Here is an 18,417-nt window from a genome sequence, read left to right as displayed (position 1 = left end):
ATCAGGACAAAGATAAAAGCTGTCTCAAGTTTTATCATCTTTGATTATGAGTTGTATGAAATTGCTACCAAGCCAGCAGGTTTTTATGGGGGAACAGTCTAAAATGAACAATTCGTTAAAGTTGGCAGTTTCCCATGTTTTATTTTTCTTACACTTTCTATATGCTTCTGCAACAGTGTTAATCACCTGGCAAATAAAGTAATATAGAAATGTCAATCAGCAAAACTTAGTGGATTCATTTTTATTCATCATTTTGTCTGGCATGGTCGATCTTGACAAAACACAACATAAATATTTAACTTACAAGGAACAAAGTAGCAAGACATTAACATATAATGTTACTTGTTTTTTTAAAACAGTTGTATAACTGAACTGCATAAACAGCACAAAGTAGTATTGAAAAATCACAATGCTAAATACACTTTTGAGCATGCAGCCTATAGCAATTAATAAATTAGGAGCAGGAGTAGGAGATCCAGAAGATGTTCACATCAGTTTGTTAATTTTTGAAAACTCTGTCATGAGACACAATACGTGACATGCTTATTTCACAGAACTTCTTTTGTTCAATTAATTTCTTTAGTTGAATAGACCCACAAAAATGATTTCAGCAGCAACATTCACTTTGTAAGTCATTGGGATGATAACATGACAACAGTTTACAAGCAATTTATACTTTAGGCAGCTGCAGTCCAAATAGGGGCTCATAAGAGATAAGAAGGGAGAACAACTTGAATAATTCACACCCAAACTAGTTGGTATCTTTTTATACACATTACGCATAACAAACAGAAATTAACAGGAAAATAATAAAACACAGACTAAAAATACAAACTACACCTAAAACTACTACTATACCATAATTATGCCAATATTGTCAGTATATATCATTAAACCTGGTTCTAGACTTTACCTTCACAAATCCTGGTGTAAGATGGCCGAAATACCATCACGCAAGGATGCACTGGAAATCCTGACTGATTGTCGTTTCCTAAGGAGAGATATTATCCTTCAGAATCAGAATATGCAATCAACGGATACAACACCTCATCACATGTGAACGCATTTAGCTGTTTCGTGTATTTTTGCTTCTGTCTGTCGAAAACAATGGAAAGAATTGCTCCATTGTCACTGTATGTGAGCACATTCAGAGACGGCTTCCTCTCTCATCTCCTTAACTAGTTTGTATGGGAGCATGATGTCATTTTGGGCTAGGATCAAAGCAGCACGTTTGCCAGCTAGTGGTAGAGAGTATAAATTAGATTTGTATTCAGCATTGTTGTTTGTTGTAATTTTGCAACTTTGGCCTACTGAGGGATAATTTTTGGATGTCATACTAAAAAAGTATAAAATATATATATAATGATCATAATCCCATCTGCAGGCAGCGAAGAATGGGCCTTCGCACAGCTATCTAACTCGGAGGCCCGTGGATTGGCCCCCCGGGACACAAACGCCTTAAAACTTGTAACGTTTTGTTTTGATCGGCGTGTTTGTGACGTATTCTGAGTGTCCCCTATGTAACGCCAGAGAGCAGCTATCAATATTACCGTATTTTTCACACTATAAGAGGCACACTTAAAATCCTAACATTTTTCCATTCTCAAAAATCGGCAGTGCGCCATTTGTATGAATTCTTGTCACTGACCTGGAACCAGTTTTATGTGGTTCACTGCGCTCCGCTTGATGGATTGTCGGAGTATTCCCAGTTTATGCAGAAAGTTGTGTTAATGTTGGTCCTTGGTTGGGTATGGGCTGCAACGTCAGACAACGTTAGATAACTAATTGTGTAGTGCTGACAACCAACTACCATCCAACATTTAGTCAGTGTTACCTTACTATAATCAGATGTCAAGCCAACGTTAGGGTTTTAACGTAAATCCCATTTTCAAATCCATATCATAATCAATTATAATCAACTGTTTTACAACGTTGTTCCAACGTCACACTAACTTCAGGTGTCAGTGTACGCAGTACGCTTAGCTCCGCCTCTTTGTGTAACGCCGGTGTGTCAACCGATTTGGTTCCCCCAAATTCCTGTTCCCCTTTACGCTGATTTACTGCTGAGTCGTGCGTAGTTGCTAAGCTACCGTGCGTACTTAAAGAAGAAACGCAAATAGAAACACAGCTGGATGTACGGAAAGCGAAATGGAACAAGCCAATGTGTGGGTTACTGGTATGTTATTTATTATATAAAAAAATAAATTGAGAATGCAATTGTTCGGCCATTCATTGTCAATCTTCGTGTAAATGGATACCAGCTAGAATAGCTGTGCGAGAGTAGCCTAAGTTAAGTAAACCCCCCCGCCGGATCACTTACACTAGTTAGTTGCTTCGAAATGGACTGCTAGCTAACTGGTTAGCATGCTCGGCTGACGAACTGATGACATTATTTTTGACTATAACGTTACTATTGCTCACCGTTCATTTGGAAACGGGCAGAGCGCCTCCGAATGACATATTTCTGCTCCTCGGAAACACCCACCGGATAGTGTCCGTATTTTTCATAATTCACGAACTGTTGAACACGAGTTTACCATTTTACCACAATGAACATACACTCACATGACAGACGCTCATCCTGGCCGCCTTTTGGGAAACTGGGTTGGGAATTAGATTATGTCCTGGGTTAGTTCCAAGTAAGTGCATGATTTATACGAAAGTCAATGATCCATTCACTGAACACTTCAAATATTTTTTCCCTGAAAGCCTACACATTATCTGTTATCTCTCGCACTACATGCCCATAAAATAGGCTATAGGTCTACATAATTGTCATTGATCGATCAACCAGTAGCATATACACAAAAAAACACAAAAAAGCATGGTATTTATTTACTCATAAACATTCTAAACAAGTCAACAGGCGTGGACTCGGAGCTAAGAAGAGGTCACGTGGGATGCTGGAGCCAATCCCAATCCCAGCCATTTTTTTCCCTGTTCAATCACAACCTTTCTGTTAAAGTTGCGAAACGGCTTTGGTTGGTTTTGTTGGTTTGGTTTTTCTCCTGCTTTTCCTACTTTTTGTAACTTGGAAGATCGCCGCTGGCAGTTGTGGCAGTTGATTGCGCTGTGTAAACCCACGCTGTTGCCTGGAGACAGGCCTGTGGTCCCGCAGGAGCTACGGAGGAGACGCCGGGGCTGCAGGTCCGGAGAAAAAAGAAAAAAGGAGAAGACACAAACCAGCGGTCCCAGCGATCATAACGGGAACAAGACGGACGAACTGGCAGCACTTGTGAAGACCCAGAGGGAATACCGTGACTGTAGCATATGTTGCTTCAGTGAAACATGGCTGCACTCGCACATCCCGGACAGCAGCGTTGAGGTCCCAGGTTACAGTTTGGTACGGGGAGACAGAGACTTTTCCAAATGTCATGAAGGAACGTCTCTATAACCCAGACATCGAACTGCTGGCTGTAGGAATGCGCCCGTATTATTTACCAAGGGAGTTCACGTGCACCATTGTTATCACTGTTTACATCCCCCCCGTCAGCTGATGCAGCGGTAACCTGTGAAGTCATCAGCTCCACCGCTGCCAAACTACTGACTGAACACCCAGATGCATTCATGTTATATATTTTATTCCCTATGTGTAATGCTGCTGTTACACTGCAATTTCCCAGTCTGGGATAAATAAAGTTTACACGAAACACGACGAGGAGCTGCGGCTACAGGCTGCCGCTAGAACGGCGCCAAAAAAAAAAAAAAAAAAAAAAAAGAGCGAACCAACAAATTAACGAAGTTTACACGAAACACGACGAGGAGCATGCTAACCAGTTAGCTAGCAGTCCATATCGAAGCGACTAACTAGTGTAAGTGATCCGGCAGTTAGGTTTACTTAAGGTAGGCTACTCTCGCACAGCTATGCTAGCTGGTATCCATTTACACAAAGATTGACAAAGAATGGCCGAACAAATGCATTCTCAGTTTATTTTTTTTTTATATAATAAATAACATACCAGTAACCCACACATTGGCTTTTTCCATTTCGCTTTCCGTACATCCAGCTGTGTTTCTATTTGCGTTTCTTCTTTAAGTACGCACGGTAACTTAGCAACTACGCACGACTCAGCAGTAAATCAGCGTAAAGGGGAACAGGAATTTGGGGGGAACCAAATCGATTGACACACCGGTCCGTACTGCGCTTCAAAAAAAAAAAAAAAATACTATACATTTGTGTGTATGAAATAGAAATCGCCCAACTGTTAAACTCGGACACTGAAGATGAGGAATTTGATGGATTTGTGGAAGACTAATGATTTAAAATGTGAGTGAATTTTTCTGTATTTGTCACAACTGAACAATGTTCTGAGTTACTGTGAATGAGTTGAATAAAGTTCGACTCAACTGACTGTTTTGTTTCGCTTTATATATGTTTTATCATGCGCCTTATGTATGAAACTAAAATAGAGCCGTTGATTGGTACTGCGCCTTATGGTCCGGAAAATACGGTAAGTCCTGTTGAAGTGCACAATGTGGAGAACGCGTCCGGTAGATGTTGTATCATACAAATCGGTCAATGTTTGCGTAGTGAGACTGACTCACACAGCTGACAGTCATAACAGACAGGTATGTTCAGGGTTGTGGTGGCATGTTTGGATCTTTTTACTGACTCAGGTATTTTCATTTCGTTCAGTAAAATGAACAAATCTTTTTCCAAGTCGTTCATCGAAACCTGTGTGGCGCTGTAGTTGTCATTTGAGTAATGACTGAAAAAGCACGGCTTTCAAACACTGAAGAGCAACATGGTCTGCTTCACTTGGCATATTATACACAAGTTTGCTTTTGTTAAACTATTGTTCCCACTTAAGTGGGAATGACTGATTACTTCCTTTGCCGGTAGGAGAGCGCTCCGCCTATCATTAGAAAATTCCCGTTCTGTGATGGCTGTTCACTTTAGCCTACCTGGTCACTGAAGAGCCGTCGTGTATGAATTCGTCCCACCGGAAAGGCTAATTAAACGTCCATCCCGTGGCTACATAGCTAACTTTAACTTTCGTGCTAGCTTTCCCCACTAGTAATAACAACATTGATCATGTTCCTGCTGTAACTACGTGAACAGTGAACGAAAGACCCGAAGACCCGTAGCTATGAGTCATGAACGAATCACTCATTTCGACACTGAGCTTGCGCAGCGGCCATGAGACAAGTGAACAAGAGACTCAGAGCCGAAGACCCTATTTTATGAGTCGTGAACGAATCAGCCATTCCTACACAGAGAATATGAAGCAGAAAGACCACGACACGTCACCAGTTCAGGGAGGACTTCCTCAGGCGGCACAGATTAATGGACCAAGAAGATTTTGAAAGTTTTTCATCTTCACGGTCTTCAGATGTTACTGAGTGGCAGTGAAGTCATTTGGATGAAAACTGTAGGCGTACGTTCACATATGAGGACGGGCCCTGCAGACTGACTTCCTGTGTCCAGGAGGTGGCGCTGTACCTGTGGAGAATTTAGACCTGATCGGATTCTGGATGGTGGAGTCGCGAAGATTTCATTTTTTATGGCGAAGCCTCAAAAACTCGCCGCCACGCTAAGCAGGTATACCTTATGAAAAAGATTTTGATAGTTTTACGTCATCATGGGTCTTGAGATGATACTGAACCAATATGAAGTAATTTGGAAGGAAACTGCAGGAGGAGTTTGTTCAAGTGTGATGCATGGAAATCATCAAAGTCGGCCCAACGTGTAAAAATGGCCGACTTCCTGTTTGAGGGAGGTGAAGGCACCTTCAGGTGTACGGTGCAGCTCTCCATGATACATACCGGGGCTCAACAAAAACTGGCGCCGTGGAGCTGCTTGCTGACGTATATTTCTGCAACCAATGAAATATCGAAATTTCACGCAGTCCGGACACGTTGTGTGAATTTCATTAGTTTTTGGAGTTTTAAAGGCTGCTGAAAGAAAGATAACACAAAGGGATCTAATGGGGCTCTCACAGTCAAGAGTTGTCAGGCCTTAAAAATTACAGATGAAATAAAACTACTTACATGTTTTATCATTTCAACAGCAACCATCCATAATAAATGTAATAATATAACGCAACTTTTGCAGTAATGAGGAACAGTTGAATTACGGGCATACTGCTTATAGTTGAACATGTGCTTCACTAGTTGTATGTGCATCAACACAGCTATGGATAAGTAACAACACTGCAAGAATCAAGTGAACATGTAATAAAATATTGTTTATGTATAGAATTGAATTCAACACAGGGCTGATAAGCACATGTGGGGAATTGGCACACTTGTGTAGGTTATAAAATACAGTGAATTTAATGCCATGAGAGGCAGCTGATAGCCTGTCTTTATTTTTTTAAACTCAACATGTGCGTCTGTAGGTCCATTGAATACAACTAACACAAAGATTATGGGATTGTTAGGCAATTGTTAGTGGTTGAAAATGTTTCATGGCGTAAGTGAGAATGTAGAAGTACAAACATTCATTCTGTTTCGGTACAAATTAGTATCACGAACTGCATTTGAGGCCATAGGCCTAATCCTTCTGCTCTGATTGGTGGTGTGCAACATCAAACAAAGCAAGAAGTCATTAAAAGGGGATGAAAACAACAAAACATCTAGCAGGGCGAAAGACAGTAGTCATGTGGACATTGCTCTTGCTCATATTTTTGTGCACCTGCTTTTCCTCTCTTGCATCCTCCCCTCTTTATTCATCCTCTTGTCAGTTACAGGGGCAGTTCCATCTAAATGGGATGCATAAGGCAGGAGATGTGGTCCTAGGTGGACTGTTTGGAATGCACTTCTTCTCCACCCATCCTGACCTGTCTTATCATTCAGAGCCAAAGCAGCCAACCTGCCATGGGTGAGTCTTTCAGGGATGTAGCCAAAAGCAGAAGAGTTAGGAAAATCAATTTAATACCTAGACTGTATTTACAATAATGTGATATTGATTTTGTTGTTACTATTTTTTTTAGATTTTTTTTTACTATTATACTAATTTACTATTTTTTATATTTATACACATTGGTTTGTTCTTTAACTGTGCAATATATTGAAAAAATGTTTGTTGAACATACTTTACAGTTTGAACAGTTGAACAGTTTTTAACTGTTTAACTGTTTTAAAAAATTACCTGTGATCTTTTATGTGTTAGTTTTGATGTTTTAGGATTCAAACAGGCACAGACCATGGCCTTTGCTATTGATGAGATCAACAGAAACCCCAACCTGCTCCCTAATGTCACTCTGGGATACAGTGTGTATGATAACTGCAATACACTAGGAATCGGATTTCGTGCAGCATTCTCATTAGCTGGCGGTCAAAAGGAGCAAGTTATAATTCATGAGCCATGTGAGGGAAGTCCTCCAGTCCTCGGGATTGTGGGTGATGATTCGTCAACACGCTCTATTGCAATCTCCACTGTCTTAGGTTTGTACAGAGTGCCTCTGGTAAGTTTTTCTGCCTTAACAATTTCAAATTTTTTTGTATAACTTAAATTTTTTATTTATTTTAAGTTCGAAGTCAATATGAAGCAGTCAGCCTTACAAAGCTAAAAGACACAGCAAAGGTTTTCACTGTGTGTTTTGCACAGGTGAGTTATTTTTCCACATGTTCCTGCCTGAGCAACCGACAAAAATTTCCATCCTTCTTTAGGACGATACCAAGTGACGCTTTCCAGGTATATATGATACTTAATGTTCAGTTTAAATGAAAGAACAACAAATACTTTCACTCTAGCAAATAACTACTCACATAACTTCTGTCTGTTCTGTCTGTGGAGTTGGGTTGTGTCAGATGAACACTGAAAAACAATATATATGGCCTATTGTGAAACCTTTTTAACAGGATTACTGGTGAAACATTACTCCAGCCTGAGCACTAATCCTCCCTCCTCTCTGTCTTCTTAGGTGCGAGCTATCATTCAGATTCTGAAACACTTTGGCTGGACTTGGGCAGGTCTGCTGATCAGTGATAATGATTATGGACTTCATGCTGCCCGATCCTTCCAGTCTGACCTGGGTCCATCTGATGGAGGTTGTCTGGCCTACTTAGAAGTTTTACCCCAGGGTGATGATCCAGCTGAACTAAGAAGGATTGTAGACGTGATGAGGAAATCCACAGCTCGTGTTGTCATTGTATTTGCACATGAGGGCCACATTATTAACCTTATGGAAGAGGTTTGGATGCAAGCAGGACAAGTTAAACACATCAAAATCATATTCATTATGATTATCTACATGTATAACACGGGGTTGAACCTTTCAATTACACTGGCTGTGGAAACTACTTTATTGGTATGACAGTATGATTATGATACTATTTAAAGGTGGTGAGGCAGAATGTGACGGGCCTGCAGTGGATAGCCAGTGAAGCCTGGACAGCATCTGATAAGCTCCAAACCCCACACCTCACACCATATCTCGCTGGAACACTGGGCATTGCCATCAGACGAGGAGAAATACAAGGACTGAGGGAGTTCATGTTACAAATTCATCCTGACATCAGCAACAACAATGATGGAAATGATATGGTGAGGCATGAATCCTATTATCTAGACTGATTGAAGATCCCTGTATTTTATCATTGTTTATCATACACACTTTTGAATGTTTCAGGTGAATCGATTTTGGGAATACATATATCGTTGCAGATTTGCACCACCTCCATCAGGCTGGGTGGAAGCTGGAGGAGCAATATGTACTGGACAAGAAGATCTAGAGACTGTGCAGACTGAGTTCTTGGACATTTTAAATCTCAGACCAGAGTACAATGTGTACAAAGCTGTGTACGCTCTGGCATATGCTCTTCATGAGCTGCTGCAGTGTGAGCCAGGCAGAGGTCCTTTCAGTGGGAACAGCTGTGGTGATTTACAGAGACTGGAGCCCTGGCAGGTGACATATCAATTTACACTCCATTTGTTTATGTGACCGCATCTTCCTTTAGTATATTTACTGTGAAATTTATTTTTTTTTATTGCTCCACCTTTTTATCACAGAATCCTTTGCTTTTTTCATTTGTGCATTAACATTCAGTATAAAGGATTATGATACAGAACTGTGAGATTTAAATTTCATAATTTATGTTTTCATATTTAATAGAAAGATTTTTCTCTGTTTGTGGTTGATATCAATGGATAGTTTTGTAATGTCAAAGATATCAAAATCTCACGACTAGGTATGTTTGCATAGGGCTTGTAGTGTGACATTTAAGAAAATGCTTGAGAAATTATTTTTTTCAACCATTCTTTCTGGTTTTCATATTGCATATTCTTGTTTTAGCTTGTATATTACTTACAAAAGGTGAATTTCACCACCTCATTTGGTGATGAAGTGTCATTTGATGAGAATGGTGATGTCTTACCAATCTATGACATCATGAACTGGCAGTGGCTCCCTGATGGAGGAATTAAAGTTCAGAATGTGGGAGAAGTTAAAAAATCAGCCCTAAAAGGTGAAGAACTGACTCTTCATGAGGACAAAGTCTACTGGAACTTTGTATCCAAAAAGGTTATTTCTGCTTATTCTTTTACTTCTTTTTTTAACTCGGATTTGTAAGAAAACAGCATGACATTTATTTCTTCTTATCCCAACAGCCTCCACGCTCAGTGTGCAGTGAGAGCTGTCCTCCAGGGACCCGCAGGGCCAGAAAGAAGGGGGAACCTGAGTGTTGTTTTGACTGCATCCTTTGTTCTGAGGGGAAGATCAGCAATAAGACTGGTGGGTGTTGAATATCATGCAGTTTAGATTTACATGCATTGATCTCAACACAACTCCTTTCTTCATAGACTCCACTGAGTGCATCAGCTGTCCAGAGGATTTCTGGTCCAGTCCCCAGCGTGACCTTTGTGTTCCCAAGAAAACAGAGTTCCTGTCCTACCATGAGCCTCTGGGAATCTGTCTGACAGCCACTTCATTGCTGGGTACATTTATCTGTGCTGTTGTTCTTGGGATCTTTATCTGTAGTCGCCAAACACCAATAGTCCGTGCAAACAATTCAGAACTCAGTTTTCAGCTGTTAGTGTCACTTAAACTGTGTTTTCTGTGTTCACTGCTGTTCATTGGTCGTCCCAGACTGTGGACATGCCAGCTGAGACATGCAGCATTTGGCATCAGCTTTGTTCTTTGTGTCGCATGTATCCTGGTTAAAACCATGGTGGTTCTGGCTGTGTTCAAGGCCTCCAAACCAGGAGGTGGAGCCAGTCTGAAGTGGTTTGGTGCTGTTCAGCAGAGAGGGACAGTTCTGGTTCTAACTTCTGTTCAAGCAGCAATCTGCACTGCCTGGCTTGTCTCTGCTTCACCAGTTCCTCATAAAAACACCCAATACCACAATGACAAGATAGTTTATGAGTGTGTAGTTGGCTCCACAATTGGTTTTGCAGTGTTACTGGGTTATATCGGTTTACTGGCTCTCCTCAGTTTTCTCATTGCATTTCTGGCAAGAAATCTTCCAGATAACTTCAATGAGGCCAAGCTGATCACTTTCAGCATGCTGATCTTCTGTGCTGTGTGGGTGGCCTTTGTTCCTGCTTATGTCAGCTCACCTGGTAAATATGCAGATGCAGTAGAGGTATTTGCCATCCTGGCCTCCAGTTTTGGTCTCTTATTGGCCCTGTTTGGACCCAAATGTTACATAATCCTGCTGAGACCAGAGAGGAACACAAAGAAAGCTATTATGGGTCGTGACATCAACAAGTCATAAAATTAACCAACAAAGGTCCCATTTGAACTTTTCCATTCTGTCTGATTTAATTAATATCAGCATTCTGGTATCAGGATATAAACTGTTCAAACAACATTACCTTATTACGGCACAATGCTCCTGTAATTGTTTGGTTATATTTAGGTATACCTATTATATTGAGGTCTAGGGAAGGAAAATGGTTTGGGTTGAAATGCACAGTTTTTGGTTCAACTGCTTGGTCATGGCTAATTTTTTGTTTTGTTGTCACATCTGTTCACCCCACCATCCTTCAGTTGTCACTGTAAAATAGAATCAGCTCACTTCCTCCTTTGTTTCCATATTAATTACTAGGTGACTAAAGGGCTTTGTCACTTACATGTATATTTTGGATATTTTATGACTGATCACTGATATATTTCAACTCAGAATAAAGCATAATCTGCTATGTATTTGGTAGTTTTACTATGGGGGGATAGTCTCAAATCAACAATAAAATTAAAATAATTCCTCATACATTATTAATTCACTTGCATGGTGTGACATTGGACATCACTGAACAAAACTGTTCCCAACAATGAAATGTCAACAAAAATGACTTTTGTTTTTGTATTATTATAGTAGTTCTTTTTTCATATTCCCCAAGAATGAATGAAACTGAAATTACTCTTCCTCATGCAGCATTCAATATGGCAAGAAGTGTTTTTGCTGAAGATTATGTCACAGTAAATTTGACTTAGAGTGTATGATGTCATCACTTTATTCATACACTTTTTACATTTTTGATTCTTACTGAGTCATAATTAGTTTTTGGATTTCAAATCAGGTCAAAAATAGCCTATGACCACCAAATGTTATTATTATAAATTATTATTTTATCCAGTCAATCCTTTAGTCCAAGTGAATGTGCCAGATATAACTCGCTCTGGGCATCACAGATACACATATATTAATAAGAACACACCATAAAACTGAACTGCCATATTTGTTTATGACAAAATTGAGATGATGCCTTGGTGAGAATGGGGCAGACCGATGATATATCTGATATGACATAACAGGACAAGCAGCAAGTCTCAGTTTAAAGGGTTCAAACACTTTGGAGCGTTGTAGCATAATTCATGGAAAAATAAGTACATCTAATCTGAATATAACATATTGCCTATTGCAGTGGCTTAAATTCAGGGATGACAGTATGAGTTAAAGGCCTTAACCTGCAAATGTTATTCCATTCTCAAAATATACTTTAAATAGACAAGGATCTAAGCAATTTTGGATCTCGTACATTATGATCGCATACACATTAGGAAAGAAAATATTTGATGTGGGCACAAGTCTACAATATCAGCCAGAACAAAATAGCAGTGTGTCACCTTTCTCTAAAGCTAAGCATACAGCACATAGAGTCCGTAGAGTCAGTACTCAATAGTTAAATACAACATTCAAATACAGACATGAATTGACGTTTACAATTTTAGCAAGACAATCACTGTGCCCATTAACAACATAAATGTGGTTTGGAAAAGATGGCAACATGGCCAAAGAGAGATTATATAAATAGTAAAACATTAATTTTACTGTACCACAAATCAAGGGCAGGACTTAAAATGGCCCTGCCCTTATGTCCTCTTCGGCCCTGATGGGTGGTGTGGAAGATCAAGCAATGCTGCAAATCAATAAAGGACCAAGGCATCAAGCTAAAAATTAATGACGGGGAATAGGAAAGGGATTAACTAGAGGAAATCATGAAGATCATTGGCTACACTAACTTGCTCATTCTGACCTTCTCCTGTTTTTTGTCTGCTGCATTCTCCCGTCTTTTGTCCTCCTCCTGTCAGTTACAGGGACAATTCAGTCTTAATGGGATGCACAAGACTGGAGATGTGGTTCTGGGTGGTTTGTTTGAAATCCATTTCTTCGCCACCTATCCTGAAAGGTCTTTCACTTCAGAGCCACAGCAGCCAACTTGCCATGGGTGAGCGAGCAATACTAGACTGTATTTATGATATACTAATATTACTGTTAAATAAGTCCAATGGGTATTTATGTTATTTTAAACAACTGCCCTTTTTCTCACAATGTCTTGTGGATGTTTTTTTATTTTAATCATGTTGGTTGGTGATTGTTGATATCCAGCTTTTTTCATTCATCGTTTTTTTTTTTTTTTCTTTTTTTCATTGCAAATAATGTAGTTGTGCAACATGTGTGGTTTTCTGCAGGTGTTGTCATATTTATGTCTTTTCTACTGTAATAGATGATCTTTTATGTGTTAGTTTTGATGTGATAGGACTGAAACAGGCCCAGACCATGGTTTTTGCTATTGATGAGATCAACAGAAACCCCAACCTGCTCCCTAATGTCACTCTGGGATACAGTGTGTATGATAACTGCAACCAACTAGGAATCGGATTTCGTGCAGCATTGTCATTAACCAGTGGTCAAGAGGAGCAAGTTATTTTACATGAACCCTGTGAAGGAACCCCTCCAGTCCTCGGGATTGTGGGTGATGATTCTTCTACACGTTCTATTGCAATCTCCACTGTGTTAAGTTTGTACAGAGTGCCCACGGTAAGTTTTTTCTATTTTAAAATCTGTACTTAATTTTAAACTAATTTCACCGACAGATCAAAGGCAATAGAAGGGTTTAGGATTCACTGTCTGTGTTTTTCACAGGTCAGTCATTATTCCACATGTGCCTGCCTGAGCGACCGGCAAAAGTTTCCATCCTTCTTCAGGACAATACCAAGTGATGCTTTCCAGGTGAAAGTCTGTCAGAAAATATGTAGATAAAAAAGAAAGAGTATTCATTCACATTTAAAGTGTCAGTGACGGAGATGTCTGGCGTCAGATAACACCAGTGAAAGGTGATAATTAAAGATTGTGAAACCGGTTCCCCAGGATTTCCAGGGAAACATTACTCCAGCCTGAGCACTAATCCTCCCTCCTCTCTGTCTTCTTAGGTGCGAGCTATGATTCAGATGCTGAAACACTTTGGCTGGACTTGGGCAGGTCTGCTGATCAGTGATAATGATTATGGACTTCATGCTGCCCGATCCTTCCAGTCTGACCTGGGTCCATCTGGTGCAGGTTGTCTGGCCTACACAGAGACTTTACCCTGGACTGACAACCCTGCTGAGCTAAGGAGGATTGTGAATGTGATAAAGAAATCCAAAGCTCGCGTGGTTATTGTGTTTGCACATGAGGGTCATATGATTGACCTCATGGAAGAGGTATTATCGCTTAATGTAACTATACAACTTGTTTTATATTTTGTCATAAGGAAAGATATATAATAGTTGCTCTTGCATATTCATATGAACCCTTGTTGTCCTCCAATTTGGCTATCATAAAATTTTAAGTTTTTATGAGCCTTCATTGCACTCATTAAAACATTGGCAAGAAATTGTCTTATATGAATTCTCTGAAACCAGACTCACATTCCTCACACTCCTGTATTAAATGCACACATTTGAACTTAACCACTCCAAAAAATAAGTACTAATTTAGTTGCATAGCAGTATGAATTCTAACATTAATTTGCAATACACAGGTGGTGAGGCAGAATGTGACAGGCCTACAGTGGATGGCCAGTGAAGCCTGGACTGCACTTGCTGACCTTCAGACTCCCCACTTTATGCCATATCTGGGGGGAACACTGGGCATCGCCATCAGACGAGGAGAAATACCAGGACTGAGGAAGTTCCTTTTACATCTACGCCCTGACCTAAACCACAACAGCTATGGAAACAATATTGTGAGTTAGCCTTGCAATCTGAACTGATGTTTACAGGAGCGGTATGTTGCCAATTTTTATAATGCAAATCTTAAAATATGTTTCAGGTAAATCAGTTTTGGGAACACACATTTAAATGCAGATTTGCACCACCTCCATCAGGCTGGGTGGAAGCTGGAGGAGCAATATGTACTGGACAAGAAGATCTAGAGACTGTGCAGACTGAGTTTTTGGAAACATTAGATCTCAGACCAGAGTACAATGTGTACAAAGCTGTGTACGCTCTGGCATATGCTCTTCATGAGCTGCTGCAGTGTGAGCCAGGCAGAGGTCCTTTCAGTGGGAACAGCTGTGGTGATTTACAGAGACTGGAGCCCTGGCAGGTGACATATCAATATCTAATCCTGTTTGTGTGCCCAAATACTGAGTAGTGTAGTTATTTTATTTTTTACATCTGACCTCTTTGTGTTTTTATTTTCATAGCTTATGCATTACTTGGAGAAGGTGAATTTCACCACCTCATTTGGTGATGAAGTGTCATTTGATGAGAATGGTGATGTCTTACCAATCTATGACATCATGAACTGGCAGTGGCTCCCTGATGGAGGAATTAAAGTTCAGAATGTGGGAGAAGTTAAAAAATCAGCCCTAAAAGGTGAAGAACTGACTCTTCATGAGGACAAAATCTACTGGAACTTTGAGACTAAAAAGGTTGTTTCCCCTTTTTCAGACAGGTCTAATTAATTTTATCTGTAATTCTTGTCCATGAAAAATAACCCTGAAATACATTACAGCCTCCCCACTCAGTGTGCAGTGAGAGCTGTCCTCCAGGGACCCGCAGGGCCAGAAAGAAGGGGGAACCTGAGTGTTGTTTTGACTGCATCCTTTGTTCTGAGGGAGAAGTGAACAATAAGACTGGTGGGTGTTAATGATTAGTTTTATCAATAATTAAATTTTCTAAGTGGTATGAGTATATCTCGCCATTGTCTCCTGCATTTCAGACTCCACTGAGTGCATCAGCTGTCCAGAGGATTTCTGGTCCAGCCCTCAGCGTGACCTTTGTGTTCCCAAGAAAATAGAGTTCCTGTCCTACCATGAGCCTCTGGGAATCTGTTTGGCAGCAACTTCATTGCTGGGTACATTTTTTTGTGCTGTCGTTCTTGGGATCTTCTTCTACTATCGGCAAACACCTATAGTCCGTGCAAACAATTCAGAACTCAGTTTTCAGCTGTTAGTATCACTTAAACTGTGTTTTCTGTGTTCACTGCTGTTCATTGGCCGTCCCAGACTGTGGACATGCCAGCTGAGACATGCAGCATTTGGCATCAGCTTTGTCCTTTGTGTCTCATGTATCCTGGTTAAAACCATGGTGGTTCTGGCTGTGTTCAAGGCCTCCAAACCAGGAGGTGGAGCCAGTCTGAAGTGGTTTGGTGCTGTTCAGCAGAGAGGGACAGTTCTGGTTCTAACTTCTGTTCAGGCAGCAATCTGCACTGCCTGGCTTGTCTCTGCTTCACCAGTTCCTCATAAAAACACCCAATACCACAATGACAAGATAGTTTATGAGTGTGTAGTTGGCTCCACAATTGGTTTTGCAGTGTTACTGGGTTATATCGGTTTACTGGCTCTCCTCAGCTTCCTGCTGGCATTTCTGGCAAGAAATCTTCCAGATAACTTCAATGAGGCCAAGCTGATCACTTTCAGCATGCTGATCTTCTGTGCTGTGTGGGTGGCCTTTGTTCCTGCTTATATCAGCTCACCTGGTAAATATGCAGATGCAGTGGAGGTATTTGCCATCCTGGCCTCCAGTTTTGGTCTCTTGATGGCTCTTTTTGGACCCAAATGTTACATAATCCTGCTGAGACCAGAGAGGAACACAAAGAAAGCTATCATGGGTCGAGGAACTACAAAGTCATAAGATTACTCAACAGCACGGTGCTATGGTGTCAGATGGCAGGATTAACTATTCAATTTTAAAAATTACTTTTGGAAATAGATATTTATTCTTTCATGATTTTGCAATACTATTGTGATTGTTACGGCCGGTATCGACACAAAAAAGACTTATTGAAAAATAGGGAAAGAGGTTTAAATAAACATTGTGTTGATGTTATGAGACTGTAATCACCAATGGACAAATCCATCTACTTCAACCTCCTCCCTAAATTGCCCTAAACTGTAACTATGGTCATCTAAAAAACATTTTCATGAAAAAGTTCGGGTTAGGGTTAGGGGCTAGACTAAAATAGACAAATGTTGGTAAAAATTATTTACATTTGCAATTTTTATGCTTTTTTGTCTGGCCTCGTTTGATTTGCAGGAAAATTGCACCCAAATATAGACATACAGTCAGTGCTGCTTTAGTTTCAAAATTTATTTTACCAGTAAAAATCACAAATGATATTAAGACATGTTGTGCCTATGATTGTGTATATTATTGCCTCTATCAAGTCTCAATCTGGAAGGGATTTTCTTTACTATGGATTGACTTTACTGAAGGAAGGAGTGTAGCAATGGCTTAAATTGTTGGGGTTTTTTATTAATCAATAAGGGATAAATCATGTGCTCATTATATACAGGTGCAGATCAAAGCAAAAACTAGGTGAGACAGTAGAGCTTGGATATGTGAATGACATAACATAATGTGATAAAGATGCTTCAGCAGCTGATAACTAAATTGGGAATTTGGGCGAATGAACGGAGGGTTGTTTATCAAATACAGGGCAGATTTATCAGAAGGAAGACTTTTTGAAACTAAAATTTGGGTTAGCATTGTCTAATAGCCATGCGATTTCGTGCGATTATTAAGTTAATGTCCGAATTATTTCCTGATGAAAACAGACTGGCGTCGCGCACGCAGCACAAGTGGCCCTGGTTACCACGGCAACTCGAGACGCTGGAGGCTGAGTGCCGTGCAGCCAAACTTGTTCCGGTCTCCAGCAGCCGGGCTTCAAGTTTGAACTTAGCCCCTGTAGCTTAGCATCTCAATTCTCACTTCTGAGTTTCTTTTTCTGTTGTTGTTATTGCTTCGTCAGGTCTCCTGGGGAAGCTATGCTTTTCAGGACTCCAGAACTCCGCCAATTCAAAACTCTATTTTGATCGCTTTTATTTGGGGGCCGGGCCATGGGCGTGGTCTGGGCGTCGGCGTGATTTTGGTCCAATCAAATTTCTCCCTTTAGCTTCAGGGCATATCAAGGGCGGGGCTTGGATTTTAACTACGCCTTTCATTTACCAAAGTTTGGAGTTATATATATAAAACAAATGTATCTTTTTAATAAGTACAGTTCCTCTGCTTGTTGTAGTTACTTTTAATCACTGTACAACAATTAAATGGTTATTAGTTCATCGCGACACAACCAAATAAACGAAGAACATAACATTTTCGTCCATGTCTGGACTGTGCTGTTGTTACATAATGGGAATAGTTCGTTGTCCGATGTAAATTCCATCTAAGCCAAACTATCTCGTAGAAAAATGGTTCGAACAGCTGTGAAGAGTCCCTGAAGTGTCTCCCATCAGGCACAAATAAAGCAGATAGTCCACGTCGTTTCCACTCACAAACACAATCCAGCCACAACTGACCGAATGTTTTGCTTGTGTTTCTGTCCTCATGGGCAAAAAACTATCAATGTTCAGGGTGTCAGAGTGTGTGTGTGTGTGTGTTTGTGCTACAAAGTGCACTAGCATTGGAGTCAGAACTGCTGTGGAAGGGAGCCAGAAGTCTCTCCTCTGGGCTGGGAACAGTGAAATGTTATATCATATTTTAATCACAAACAGAGCTGATGCTGAGACAATTTGTGAAAGCTCTTTTATGGCACCAAAATAAAAAAGATACATTTTCTTAATTTCTCAGTAAGCAGAACCAATAACACTGGAGTTTACTGATCATTGTATTGGAATAATTATATAAAAAATTTTGTCCATTTGATATATGTTTGCAACCTACCTGTAACACTGAATTGGAAAAAGAAATTCAGAATACAGACAAAACAACCAAATAAAGAAACCCTGTTGCAGAATGTGCCATGAGATTGTCTTTATTTTATTTT

The 18,417-nt window shown here is 40.2% G+C and overlaps 2 protein-coding genes across 2 annotated transcripts; both read left to right on the top strand.

The window, feature by feature from the left end:
* Positions 1 to 6,602: 6,602 nt before the first annotated feature.
* Positions 6,603 to 10,659, top strand: LOC115052997 (extracellular calcium-sensing receptor-like). The gene is made up of 9 exons (XM_029517533.1): positions 6,603 to 6,823; positions 7,115 to 7,409; positions 7,553 to 7,639; positions 7,869 to 8,138; positions 8,288 to 8,491; positions 8,577 to 8,852; positions 9,240 to 9,467; positions 9,554 to 9,677; positions 9,746 to 10,659. The coding sequence occupies exons 1-9, from the start codon at positions 6,603 to 6,605 to the stop codon at positions 10,657 to 10,659; spliced, it is 2,619 nt and encodes an 872-aa protein (XP_029373393.1).
* Positions 10,660 to 12,488: 1,829 nt separating this feature from the next.
* Positions 12,489 to 16,286, top strand: LOC115052788 (extracellular calcium-sensing receptor-like). Its single transcript, XM_029517123.1, has 9 exons — positions 12,489 to 12,613; positions 12,912 to 13,206; positions 13,312 to 13,398; positions 13,599 to 13,868; positions 14,189 to 14,392; positions 14,479 to 14,754; positions 14,855 to 15,082; positions 15,166 to 15,289; positions 15,373 to 16,286. The coding sequence occupies exons 1-9, from the start codon at positions 12,504 to 12,506 to the stop codon at positions 16,284 to 16,286; spliced, it is 2,508 nt and encodes an 835-aa protein (XP_029372983.1). The 5' UTR covers positions 12,489 to 12,503.
* The last annotated feature ends 2,131 nt before the right edge of the window (positions 16,287 to 18,417 follow it).

The sequence above is a fragment of the Echeneis naucrates genome, chromosome 13 (assembly GCF_900963305.1).
Source record: "Echeneis naucrates chromosome 13, fEcheNa1.1, whole genome shotgun sequence".
In the NCBI taxonomy this organism is placed as follows: domain Eukaryota; kingdom Metazoa; phylum Chordata; class Actinopteri; order Carangiformes; family Echeneidae; genus Echeneis; species Echeneis naucrates.
This window is presented reverse-complemented; position numbering and strand designations above follow the sequence as displayed.

Excerpts from the sequence above, each read along its gene's own strand:
- LOC115052788 (XM_029517123.1), top strand. The coding sequence starts at position 12,504 with ATGCACAAGACTGGAGATGTGGTTCTGGGTGGTTTGTTTGAAATCCAT. Across the intron at positions 12,614-12,911 it reads CAGCAGCCAACTTGCCATGG|TTTTGATGTGATAGGACTGA; the intron begins GTGAGCGAGCAA and ends TTTATGTGTTAG. Across the intron at positions 15,083-15,165 it reads GGAACTTTGAGACTAAAAAG|CCTCCCCACTCAGTGTGCAG; the intron begins GTTGTTTCCCCT and ends AATACATTACAG.
- LOC115052997 (XM_029517533.1), top strand. The coding sequence starts at position 6,603 with ATGTGGACATTGCTCTTGCTCATATTTTTGTGCACCTGCTTTTCCTCT. Across the intron at positions 8,139-8,287 it reads TTATTAACCTTATGGAAGAG|GTGGTGAGGCAGAATGTGAC; the intron begins GTTTGGATGCAA and ends TACTATTTAAAG. Across the intron at positions 8,492-8,576 it reads ACAATGATGGAAATGATATG|GTGAATCGATTTTGGGAATA; the intron begins GTGAGGCATGAA and ends TGAATGTTTCAG.